The following is a 13,761-nucleotide window of genomic DNA, read 5'->3' on the forward strand; positions in this document are numbered from 1 at the left end:
CGTGAAGGTTTATTAACCAAGTGCCTACCGATCCAAGATCACCTGTCACCTGACGCCATTGGGCAAACAAGCATGTTGCACATCCGCCGACAATGGTTCTGAGTGGCGCTGGCTCCCGGGCCAGATCTACTAAACATAAAAATCCAAGTCAGCAGACGAATCACAGTCGCCACCGAAGCACAATTGGTAGTGTCGCGCAAGCGTAATGCGTAGATGGAAGAGTAGAGAGTAGAACCAAATTGCGGAAAGACATATCGATATTACAGTCTAATTTTATTTACCGTCAGTTATGATCAATAATTGAGAAAAACAGTCATTAGCAAGAGCAGTTTTTAAAGCATCAATTTAGTAATATACCCGAGCCATTTTTTATGGACCGTTGGGTCTCGAGACCTTGGATTCACGGCGTTGAATTGCCTGAAAGCAGCAGAACAAACACATTCATCATGTCGCGGCATCTATTCAGTTTCATCAACAAATTGTGCTAAAATTCTGGCTTTAGAACCATAATTACTCTAGCTTATACCAAAAGAAAGCTACTAATAAAAAGCAGTTCTTGAAGAAAGAAAATTACGCAATAATTAAGAACACTCTATTTAAGTATATCTGAAGCTTCTAAGAATCAGCGTGGCAGTGGAAATAAAAAAAAACTTGTTTCGTTTATCTTTCTAACTGACTGTGGTCGTGATCGCAGCGTTGACGTAACATTCCGTGGAGTTTTTGGTTATGCCTTTACGGCTAGTGCAGCGAATAGGAAGGGCGTCATGTGGCTGAGAACTGAAATGTGTGAAGAGTAAGCTGGCATCGACGCATATATAGCCGAGCAGCTTTTTCAGCAATAATTAAACCTGCAGACATTCTGCCTATCATCTACATTTTTCTCTCTACACCGCTCTTCAATTTTAAAAAAATCTTTAAAACTTGCCATCGACATCAGGACGCCCTAATCATGTAGTCGTCCTCCAATCGCTGATTGTTCCGGGATTGTTTTTGTTTTGTCACTGTCGTCATGCAGCCATTGTCTTGCATTCGTTGTGAAACCGTCGTCGTGATGTCATCGCGCTTGTTCCATCGCCGTTCAAGCCGATTTCGCCATTCGAAAGCCGCATTGCTTTAATGGTCCCGCTGCGGTCAATATCATCTTCATCATACAGAAACGTCGAACTATTTTGTCCAGGCCATCGTCATGCCAGCTTTGCGCTTCCATCGACGTTATTCCTTTGTCGCCATTGCACCTTAAACACGTTTACATCTTTCATTCTAGAACACGACGCCATCGTCCTGCGACCGTCGACATCGCGTCATTGCCATCCGTTGCTCGCGACGTAAAACGCTGTCTCGTATCTGCTGCTGCATGACTACACTTCCAGTCGGGAGCCGCGCAAAGCGTCAATCACAATCAGCTAGTGTGAAGAGCGAAGAGCGGCGAAAGCTTCATTTTGAACGAAACATTCCCCTCACGGAGGTTTTGGAGGGAAAGCTTTACTTCGAAGTGCTGCGTGCTACTTCAGGTAAGATTACCATTTTGATTCGACATCAGGTACTCAGTTCTACACAGCCCTTTTGAAATATAACAACTCATCATTAGATTTTAAGGCACTTTTCTTGAGCTTTCCCATATAAGCACTGTCGTAAAGCTTGTAACTAAGAAGTTTAGTAACGTAATTAGTTTATTCAGTTAGTGGATTGGTGCGGTTGCCCGCGCAAATGATGTCGAGCTTGGCGTATACTATCGCTGTAGTAGTGTGATTCTGGTAAACTTTACAGTAAAGAGCGTTCGAACTGATGAATACGCGCGGTATTCTGCTTCTATTTTCCTGATTTATATATTCTACTACATGGCCTCCTGGCAAATTGCGTATATAAGGATGTTTTAAAAATGAGAAAATATTCGATACATGTGTCGGTAGTCGGTGGCTTTCTTCCCCAAATACAACTATTTGATTCGAAAATTTTAATATTGCAACACCTCCACTATGTACAATACTAATTATTTCGTAATTAAAAATATTTTACAGTTCGTCACTAAGCGGCAGGCGCACATACACGTGGCAAAAACATATTGTGTCGACACCCACTGTTTCTTTCATATTATTGCAGGCCTTACATGGGGACTATGATTTTCGTATTATGGCACACACTTACAACGGGTATTACATTGTACATTGTCCATTGTACAGTACATTGTCGATAAATAAGAATAATAAACTACAAGCGCGTACAATATATGCCCAGTTGCTTAGCACGGGAACGCTAGACTGTAAGCGTGGGCCAATTTCCTGTGCGCTAGCGACGAAGGAATGAAAGGGGTTAATTCAGAGAATCTTATTGACCGCTTCACGAAAAATTCCCTTCGGGTACATCGCAACATGTGCGTCTTTTAACCACTTCGCTAACATTACCTTCGACACTTGTAACGGTATAGAAGATCTTTACCAAACAACTTCTGTACTGAAACTTTTTCATTCTTTCGACACTGCAGAACTTACACAAGAGTGGCTTAATGCTGAACAAAACACTCCAGAGTAGTGGCATAGCCAGGGCTAAGGCATCCATGTCGGTACTAGCAATAAGGTCACAGACGAGGGTCATGGTCTTGTCTCCCGAAGAACCGGCAATAGCGTTGTCCACAAGGCACTGCATGTGTGGATATTTGCAGCAATAAGACCATTTTATGCGATAAAACCGCTTGAACGGGCAATTCACATTCTGGTGCTCCTAAGGAATCGATACGAACAGCAATAGGACTCGCAGGTACATTATCGATATTTATCGCAGCATGTAGTTGGCCAATCGCAGTTTCATTGGCTGATGCTACAGGGCCTCCGCAAAGTACGCGTGAACGTTTCCTAAGAACGAGAAAGAAACCTGAGAGGCACAAGAGGAAGTGCAAGGACTAATACAAAGGGAAGCAACCTTATTAACTACTTGCTTCACGAAGGAGGCGACGATAACTGGACATGACAAAAAGAATTCCCTAAACAATGCATAAACCCACTTTAGAAAAAAATGTCGAAAATCCAGTGGCTTTACTACAAATCTACAAGCGAGTTACGGAAAAAAAACGTCTGCTATTTTGCATGCCAAACCCACGATATGATATGCGGCATGGCTAACCTAGGGGAGGGGGGGTGTGAGTAGGTGAGCAGCGAGTCTGGAATATTTTGACCACCAGCAGTTGCATCCCAGTGCATCCAATGCATCCAATCCATGGGAGCGTTTGTATTTCGGCCCCATCGAAATGCGGCCCCCAAGGCTGTGATTTCACCCTCGTCTTCGGACTTTGAAGGGAAACGCCATAGCCGCAACACTAAAATTGCGGGCCTATGTCATTCATTCATTCCATACTACAAAATTACACAAAATACTACAAAATACTACAAAAAATTCTCAGCTTCCCACCTTTTTTTTTACGTTGACCTAGACGGGCACATTATGTGTCAATGAGAGTAATTTACCATTCTAGATACGAAGTTCATACCACCTGGCGAATCATCTTGAAGAGGTAGATACGTCGAATGTTCTAAATGTATATAGCGAAGAATGAACTAATAATCAAACTGTCCAATGTTCATCATCATCATCATCAGCCTAGTTACGCCCACTGCAGGGCAAAGGCCTCTCCCATACTTCTCCAACTACCCCGGTCATGTACTAATTGTGGCCATGTTGTCCCTGCAAACGTCTTAATATCATCCGCCCACCTAACTTTCTGCCGCCCCCTGCTACGCATCCCTTCCCTTGGAATCCAGTCCGTAACCCTTAGTGGCCATCGGTTATCTTCCCTCCTCATTACATGTCCGGCCCATGCCCATTTCTTTTTCTTGATTTCAACTAAGATGTCGTTTACCCGCGTTTGTTGCCTCACCCAATCTGCTCTTTTCTTATCCCTTAATGTCACACCCATCATTCTTCTTTTCATAGCTCGTTGCGTCGTCCTCAATTTCAGCAGAACCCTTTTCGTAAGTCTCCAGGTTTCTGCCCCATATGTGAGTACTGGTAACACACAGCTGTTATACACTTTCCTTTTGAGGGATAGTGGCATCCTGCTGTTCATGATTTGAGAATGCCTGCCAAACGCACCCCAGCCCATTCTTATTCTTCTGGTTATTTCAGTCTCATGATCCGGATCCGTGGTCACTACCTGCCCTAAGTAGATGTAGTCCCTTACCCCTTCCAGTGCTTCGCCACCTATCGTAAACTGCTGTTCTCTTCCGAGCCTGTTAAACATTACTTTAGTGTTCTGCAGATTAATTTTCAGACCCACCCTTCTGCTTTGCCTCTCCAGGTCAGTGAGCATGCATTGCAATTGGTCTCCTGAGTTACTAAGCAAGGCAATATCATCAGCGAATCGCAAGTTGCTAAGGTATTCTCCATCAACTTTTATCCCCAATTCTTCCCACTCCAGGCCTCTGAATACCTCCTGTAAACATGCTGTGAATAGCATTGGAGATATCGTATCTCCCTGGCTGACGCCTTTCTTTATAGGGATTTTGTTGCTTTCTTTGTGGAGGACTACGGTGGCTGTGGAGCCGCTATAGATATCTTCCAGTATCTTTACATATGGCTCATCTACACCCTGATTCCGTAATGCCTCCATGACTGCTGAGGTTTCGACTGAATCAAACGCTTTCTCGTAATCAATGAAAGCTATATATAACGGTTGGTTATATTCTGCACATTTCTCTATCACTTGATTGATAGTGTGAATATGGTCTATTGTTGAGTAGCCTTTACGGAATCCTGCCTGGTCCTTTGGTTGACAGAAGTCTAAGGTGTTCCTGATTCTATTTGCGATTACCTTAGTAAATACTTTGTAGGCAACGGACAGTAAGCTGATCGGTCTATAATTTTTCAAGTCTTTGGCGTCCCCTTTCTTATGGATTAGGATTATGTTAGCGTTCTTCCAAGATTCCGGTACGCTCGAGGTTATGAGGCATTGCGTATACAGGGTGGCCAGTTTCTCTAGAACAATCTGACCACCATCCTTCAACAAATCTGCTGTTACCTGATCCTCCCCAGCTGCCTTCCCCCTTTGCATAGCTCCTAAGGCTTTCTTTACTTCTTCTGGCGTTACCTGTGGGATTTCGAATTCCTCTAGGCTATTCTCTCTTCCACTATCGTCGTGGGTGCCACTGGTACTGTATAAATCTTTATAGAACTCCTCAGCCACTTGAACTATCTCATCCATATTAGTAACGATATTGCCGGCTTTGTCTCTTAACACACACATCTGATTCTTGCCTATTCCTAGTTTCTTCTTCACTGTTTTTAGACTTCCTCCGTTCCTGAGAGTCTGTTCAATTCTATCCATATTATAGTTCCTGATGTCCGCTGTCTTACGCTTGTTGATTAACTTAGAAAGTTCTGCCAGTTCTATTCTAGCTGTAGGGTTAGAGGCTTTCATACATTGGCGTTTCTTGATCAGATCTTTCGTCTCCTGCGATAGCTTACTGGTTTTCCTGTCTAACGGAGTTACCACCGACTTCTATTGCGCACTCCTTAATGGTTCCCATGAGATAGTCGTTCATTGCTTCAACACTAAGGTCCTCTTCCTGAGTTAAAGCCGAATACCTGTTCTGTAGCTTGATCCGGAATTCCTCTAGTTTCCCTCTTACCGCTAACTCATTGATTGGCTTCTTGTGTACCAGTTTCTTCCGTTCCCTCCTCAAGTCTAGGCTAATTCGAGTTCTTACCATCCTATGGTCACTGCAGCGTACCTTGCCGAGTTCGTCTACATCTTGTATGATGCCAGGGTTCGCGCAGAGTATGAAGTCGATTTCATTTCTAGTCTCACCATTCGGGCTCCTCCACGTCCACTTTCGACTAACCCGCTTGCGGAAAAAGGTGTTCATTATCCGCATATTATTCTGTTCTGCAAACTCTACTAATAATTCTCCTCTGCTATTCCTAGAGCCTATGCCATATTCCCCCACTGACTTGTCTCCAGCCTGCTTCTTGCCTACCTTGGCATTGAAGTCGCCCATCAGTATAGTGTATTTTGTTTTGACTTTACCCATCGCCGATTCCACGTCTTCATAAAAGCTTTCGACTTCCTGGTCATCATGACTGCATGTAGGGGCATAGACTTGTACCACCTTCAATTTGTACCTCTTATTAAGTTTCACAACAAGACCTGCCACCCTCTCGTTAATGCTATAGAATTCCTGTATGTTACCAGCTATTTCCTTATTAATCAGGAATCCGACTCCTAGTTCTCGTCTCTCCGCTAAGCCCCGGTAACACAGTACATGCCCGCTTTTTAGCACTGTATATGCTTCTTTTGTCCTCCTAACCTCACTGAGCCCTATTATATCCCATTTACTACCCTCTAATTCCTCCAATAACACTGCTAGACTCGCCTCACTAGATAGCGTTCTAACGTTAAACGTTGCCAGGTTCAGATTCCAATGGCGGCCTGTCCGTTCAGGATATCAGGATATCAGGATATCATAAATGGGCAGGTAAATATAAAAAAGAGTAAGATCAACGGAGTTGAACAAATTCTTCTTCGACGCCTGGAATTACCTGTGCAATATCGAAGGCATTACGCTAATTTCTATAATTTGTTTAATAGGAAATACGTAATCGCGAATGCACTTGTTTATTAAATTATACCACATTGTTCTTTCATAGCTTCTCAAATAAGTTGCTGTGGTTATCTGGTGGAGCGCACTCGAAAATCAGAATATAGAAAATTCGGTTTTTGCCTCTCTCTACACAATTTACTAAGTTGTACAAAATGCGTCACAGTTGGAAAACGCGATGGGTACCGGGCTAAACGGTGGAGGGAAGTTTTTCATACTTCGCCAAAAGCGGTTATATGCTCGCACTGACAAGTTCTTCCCCCCACAAACGTTGCTATGTCCTCAATTTAGTGCTTGTTTTTGATACTCAGCTTAGGTTGGAAACATTATTGATGTTTCTACATCTTGCTATATTAGTGTGCATAGTTACCCGTGGTTATTTCATTGAACACTGTGACCAGCATAATCAATAAGAAATGTGGACACCAGCGGATTTGCAGAAAACTCAGTTTTTTCTTATAACATAGAAGTCTATGCAAGAAAGGCCTACTTTATAAGAATTGTTGCTACCTACCTCTACGAGAGACACAAGCGAAGAAGCAGTGCTTGTCTGAAAAAAAAAGTATAGTTGTCAGACGCCAAGGCAATGGCTACAGTAAACTGCTACTTTTCCATGTGTTAAGTATCGTACGGCATGTCGTACAGCAGCAACTTGGTGCTTCTCCAGCGGGTGTTCTTACGATGATCTTAAGTGATAATAAAAATAGCCACTTTGAAATAAAAGAACAGTCCCGTCGGAGACATGCAGTCAGTGGTAGCAACCGCGGAGCGATCGATGATATAAAGCAATTGTTCGCTAGTGAACGAAAATCCATTGTTGAACTTTAATGAATTTTAGTTTTATACGGTTCGTAGTCAGTGGAAATTAAAGCGAGCTCTCCGTACAAGCCTAATCGACCTTGTATCTGGAAAAATGCGAGTTCCCTAGGAGCTGTGGCACGATGAACTGCGGCTGTCAGAGCAAGCGCAACGAAACTGAGCATCTGAAGTGGGCCCAGCGCCCCTCGATTCGACGTTGTGATTCCGTCAGCCACCAGCGGGAAACCTACCATTGGACCAACAAAGTCCTACAGATGTCGAACAAGTGTCCCGAACGGGACATTCAAACGCACCTAGGACGTACGTAAATATCCTGTTGATCATTTATTGATGTCCTTCGGATCGTCCCATGCACGTGAACTGATGTTCGTAGAACCATCCCACGAACGTCACAATGGTATATTCGGACGTCCAAGACGCCTGAATATGAATTATTCTTATTGCATAAAATCGAATACATCGCAAGGATATTTTTGTCAGAATGTAGGATGCTTCTGGGACATCTTGCGCTGCCAATCGTCCAAAGCACGTTTTGGGGGACATTTGGTTGTGGATTTAGCATATTATCAGGGCGTCCCTAGTGATCATAAAGTGACATAATAGGGACGTTCCTCACAATGTGCCCTAGCAGTGCAGCAGGCCTGCTGCATTTTAAATACCATTTACAAAGTAAACTTGGCCGAGTTTTGCGTTTGCTTGTGAGGCAATGAACAACAGGAACTACATGGCTCTTGAGGATCCATCCCAGCGGTTCAATAAGGTGACTAGACAGTTTTGTCACGCAAAACCTCAAGTAACAGGAGACAGTCCCGGAATACAGCCCATTGCATCTCAACGCATGCTAAAGAAGGCTGCAGTGCAGTTATGCTTTGGGCACATAATTCCCTGCTACGGTAAGCTAACACATTAAACATAATTTGATAAATATGTATTAAATTAACACATATAGCGTAAACAGCCATCAGTCGGGAAATGCGAGCTATACTTTTTTGTGCTAATAGGGACAAAGCTACAGGACTACCTTGTTCAGGCTGCTGAATCATTTCATAATCTCATTACAAATACAGGAGTTACTTCAATAAAACATTTACAGGAAGATCGCAAGCTCACCTCTCAAATACACTCAGCAGTTTTAAGTCAAGCACATCAATGCAAACAAGTAAGACTCAATCATTTAATCATACAACCTCAGCCATTATTGATTATGACGCATCATGGTCGGTAAAAGTATGCAGGAATTAATATGTTCACAAATGCACTTTGGGTAGCAAGAAAACTTAAGAACTCGCAGTGAGGCACTACGGAAGTTATCATGAGGCTTGCTGTGGTCGCAGGCACACCAACACAATATGAGCAGGAAAGTTCAGATATGTTAGCCACTATAAAAAGTAACAAGAGCCTTTCTGCAGGCCGTCTTCAGTGCTTACACTATTAGAAATTGTGCGCATGATGTCATAACTACATTACGCGTTAACAAAGTTACTTCATACTAGTTCAGTGGTCGTACAAACAAAGAGCTGCTGCATAATCACCCATTTATAGTGCAAATACGCTCTGCATCCATGCACATTCCGGAGAAGGTCGCCAGACCAAACGCGTTCGAGAAGTGATGAGACAATTTCAGTTGAGCTAATATTTAGAATATGCACCTCGGCTATTGAAAGAATTTTAAAATCTTTTTGTGAGCGTGGGGCACAAAAGAAGTTAGATAAGAGGCCTACTGATGGCAGGCTCACTTCAGCGGTTGCAGGCACATAAACGCAAAATTTCCTGCACAGTTCACAGGTGTCTCAGCCATCAAGGAAGCCACTTCATTCAGGCTTTCTGCAAGCTTGCTTCAGCGGTCAAACACAGTGACAATAATAAAGATTTTAGAGATGCCTTGGTCTTTACTAAAATTGCTAAAAGCTCACTTGAGCCGTTACAAACGAACACAACTAGAGAGCTCGCAAGTAGAAAAGCAATTACAAGACACTTGCTTCATCACAAAAACAGAGTTCTCAGGTACTACAAGTTACAAAATCCTTGTTATGCTTGAGTGGTCACATATACAAATTCGCCTCAAAAGTTCGCTGGCTTGAAGGCCTCCAAGCAAATTAACAGAGGCTGGATCCGGCCTTTCTTCCGTGATCGCAGCCAAACACTGCTGAAGACTTCACAGGTACGTTGGCAACTACACAATTCACTAAAAGCTTGCAGCAAGCTTCCTTGAGTGATCACAGACGCAAAAGTCTATTGTCTAAGTTCACCCGTACCAAACGTTAACCGCGATTTGTGTGGGCTTGCTCCAGCGGTCACACAAACACATATTCATCCTAAAAACTCCCGGTTATCACATGGCGTCAAAGGAACTGGCCGTGCAGAGGCTGATTTTGGCTGTTCTTCCATGGCTGTAGATACGAAGACTTCTGATAAGATCACAGGTCGCTAGATGACTACACAATTTACTACAGCTTGCTGCAGACTAGCTTCAGCGCTCACAGAAACAAAATTCGTTGCAGTTCATAGGTACTCAGAAATTTAGTGGTGCATTTCTGTGAACTTGCTTTAACAGGCAGAGACAAGTTATACCAGAGTTCACAGGTACATCGGCTCCTAAGGCAGTTACCACATGCTGGGTGCGGCGATCATCCATGGTTGCAGATGCCGAACAGAACAGATCACGTGCAGGTTGGCTGCTACAAGATTTACTAGTCATACTGCATGATAGTTTCAGCGGTCGCAGACACTAAAATGCACTATTCAGATCAGGGGTGCTAAGAAAGTTAGCTAATAAAACAGATTTCCGTGGGCGTGCTTCAGTACTGAGCAGCAACGAAGAATGATATCGACCCAAAGTGACTTCAGGCTGATGGAAGGCACAGAGTATGGCTGTAAAGTATGCAAGAAAGACGTGTTAGAAATATGTATATAAATAACTATTCACCATATGAATCTTAAAACGCTCCAAATTTAAAAGCAATTTGCTGGTCTCGACAGCAACTTCACTTCCTTGTGGCTTTATACAAAGTAACTACGCTGACAGACACAAGAAAAGAAGTCGTAGTAATTTCAGCTCTGTACAAAGATAACAGGAATTGTCCTAATGTCTCTACGTCAGCATGGCTTTGTCAAACGAGCTGATAGCAGTAAAAAATGTCGCAATTTCTCCCGAAAGAGAAAGCAGTGATTGCGATAGTAAATTAGCAGACAGCTATAATAGCCAAATTAGGCAGCTGTACACGTAATCACCAGTACGAGTTATAGTAAACCTTCGCTGACTTATTATATTCACAACCTTGGTGTCATGCGCAAAGAAAAACATGAACACATCTAGCGCGATGTCAGGGCAAACTCTTGGTCAGAACCCCAACGTGCTGAAGCGACGCAGCAGCGACCGTTTCTTGCTGCTTCGAGCAACAACGAGTTTCCAGAGCCAAGTTCAGGCGACCTTCGACACCATAGCTTCGCAGAAACAGCGCTCACAAAGCCACAACGTTCGCAGCACACGTACGCTCCATCAGCAGAATTTCGACTGCACTGTGCCTACAACTTCAATCAGAGTAATAATTTTTTAAAAATGCTGACGTAAGTCTTACTAAGAACACAATGACAATATGGAGATGAAACAATCTCGTATTATTGTACAGTATGTCGCGCGCACATATCAGAACATGCGCCGACCCTAGTGATAGCAAATTCGAGAGGAACTAAAACTGAAGCAGTTCGGTTCGCCAACCGTCATGTGGGAGAGGTGCTGTCATTAACGTAGAAATGCCTACAAAAGTTTCGTTATTCGAGCCTTACTCTGTTTTACGATTACTCTTGCAATTGCGGCTATGCAAAGAAAACGAAACCGTTCAGCAGACGAAGCTTAAGTGACGGTTAGTCGCCGAAGGCGTCTGACAAATTGAATTAACAGTCAACAGAGAAAAACATTCCCGATTACTACAAATAATTACGAGCAACAGTCGAATAAGTAGCGCAAAGGCTTCGATCGTTACAGATAGTTGACACGTGGGCACACCCTCACCGTCATAGAAGCATGTATCCAACATGTAGGTAAGCAGGGGCGCTATAACATAAAACTATTCCAATATGTTTCTATTCCGATCTCCTGACGTCAAATTTGCGTAACCACCAACGCAAGCACCTGGCGGTCACCCGCAGGGTTGTCTGAACAGACCAATCAAACGCTCTTCTCGTTCATAGGAAGTCACTTTTGTTCGCTTGAAAAGCGAATAACATTGCCTATACAGAGCGGCTTGTCGTATCTAATTGGCTGACAAGAGGCCATGAGCGCGCTCAAGTGGAGAGGGATTCAATGGGGCCGAGCCACTGCACTGAAAATCGATAACCGGATGAAGAGGGTGGTGCCGGTGTCTGCGATTGGTCGGCCTTCCCTTACTTAGCTTGTGGTGGCTGGTCGAAAATCACGGCGGCATGCAACGAAAGCTTAAGAATGACGCTGAAACTGACCATCAGCAAAGAAGAGTTGGCAGAATGAGGTGGTAAACGTGCCGAAAGGGCTCGAAAACGTTACACGGCCACGCAAGAAGTTTTACTATACGCAAATATACACCCATGCTCTCCGGCAGGTGCGAGTAGCCAGCGTCTCAGCGATCGGCGGCAGCCATCTTTTATTCCTTTCGGAACGGGGCAGCCTGCGGCTATTCCGAAGAAAAATTCAGTTTTGTTCGGCATATTAATGCATCTTTATCGCGTACACGTCACTTTGACGCAGCGAGTTTGTGCGGTTTTGTGACTTCGCGTGACAGGCAACTGAAGAGAGGGCAGACCGAAAAACTTTTTACCAATAGCGGAGGGCTAATGGCGAAAAGGCTTCGAATCAGAAATAACGTGTTTTTCTTTTTTTCTGTCAAATCATGGATAATCAGTGTGTACACATCATATCAGGTGGGGAGGTATCGCGGTATTCGTGACGTCGCGTGACAGACAGGTGAAGTGGGCGTGGTCGAAAAAATTTTTTGACCAATCGTGGAAAGCGGATAGCAGAATTGGAATAGAAAAGTTTCGAATAGTTTTACGTTATAGCGCCCCAGGAGTTTAACAAGTCGCCGCCCAAACGTATTGTTATTCCGATGAACGCACATGCACAACATTGGCACGAGCAATATACCAGCCTAAGGAAAACGCGTGGGAAAATACAGCAGCGCGGCCTGCCAACCCTTACGTGGAGCAAGTGCTCTGATCATGATACAAAAGCCGACAAAAGTTTAGTTATTCCATCCTTACGCTGTTTTACTATTGCAATCGCAATCACGGTTACGCAAGCAAAATGTAAATGGCAGACGTCGGTTAAACTAGACGGTTAATCAGTGAGGGCGGGCGCGTGACACAGATTTAACAGTCAAAAGAGACAAATGTTCCCCATTAAGAAAAAAATTATGATCACGTGCAAACGAGTAATAGTCTAAACAGCGTAATTGTTAGGTCATTACAGGAAGCTCAGTCGTAAGCTTAAACTAGTCGCCATAATAGCATGCATCCGACTACGTGCAAATAGACAGCAGTCTAAAAGATTGCCCAAACTTTCGTTATTTCGAGAAATTTACATGGCAGTTTTTGACATTATACCCGCCATAAGGACAAGCGTGCTAAAATTCACCAGCGTGGCAGGCTAATTAACCGTCAAGTGCAGCAGCTTCTCTGATCGTGATAGAGATGCCTACATCTGTATTCAACTTCCCAAGTTTGCGTACAAACCTGCAGTCTTATTCCTTCATTCCAAGGACAGCGACCACCTGTTCCTGCATCCTTCAAAACCGCGATTTCCACGCATTGTGAGAATATCCTTCCTCTCCGTAACGCCCTACGTGGCATTCAGATTAGTCAAGTAAATAAATAAATAAAGCCAGTTCAGTTATTCTATCCTTCCCCAGTTTTACAATAGCTATCGCGATCGTTGGGCAAATAAAGCGCCACTGGCAGACGAAGCTCAAGCGACACGATTAATCACTACTAGCGAGTGACAGAAAGAGTCAACCAAAACTTTCATGCTAAAAGTGCGACCAGGTGCAAACGAGCTAGTCAACGCAAACGTTTCGAATTTTACACAGCTGAGACGTGAAGTTGATCTTAACGCCATACTAGCATGCACCCCTTAACGTTTGAATAAAAAAGAAGTTTAACAAGTCGCCCAAGTGTTTCGTTATTCCCAACAACGCGCAAGACACTGTTTGACAAAAACAAATGCCAGCGCAGACACGCGTGGTTAAATTCCGCAGCGCTGCCGGCCGTCACTTGCAGCAAGTTCTCCGATCGCGACACAAATGCAATCAAAAGTTCTGTTATCCCAAACGCATGCAGGATTACGATTCCTTTTCCAATCGCGGTTACCCAAACAAAACAGCGA

At 43.7% G+C, this 13,761-nt stretch overlaps 1 protein-coding gene across 1 annotated transcript in view; it reads right to left on the bottom strand.

The window, feature by feature from the left end:
* Positions 1-254: 254 nt before the first annotated feature.
* LOC142563782 (uncharacterized) overlaps positions 255-13,761 on the bottom strand; it is an 85,878-nt gene continuing 72,371 nt past the window's right edge. Inside the window, exons 10-12 of the mRNA XM_075674399.1 lie at positions 7,102-7,137; positions 2,490-2,637; positions 255-417 (exon numbers count right to left, since the gene is read on the bottom strand). Coding sequence (XP_075530514.1) covers positions 401-417; positions 2,490-2,637; positions 7,102-7,137 — 201 coding nt within the window. The 3' untranslated portion in view covers positions 255-400. The remainder of the gene's footprint in view (positions 418-2,489; positions 2,638-7,101; positions 7,138-13,761) is intronic.

Source organism: Dermacentor variabilis, chromosome 11, assembly GCF_050947875.1.
Source record: "Dermacentor variabilis isolate Ectoservices chromosome 11, ASM5094787v1, whole genome shotgun sequence".
NCBI classification, from domain to species: Eukaryota; Metazoa; Arthropoda; class Arachnida; order Ixodida; family Ixodidae; genus Dermacentor; species Dermacentor variabilis.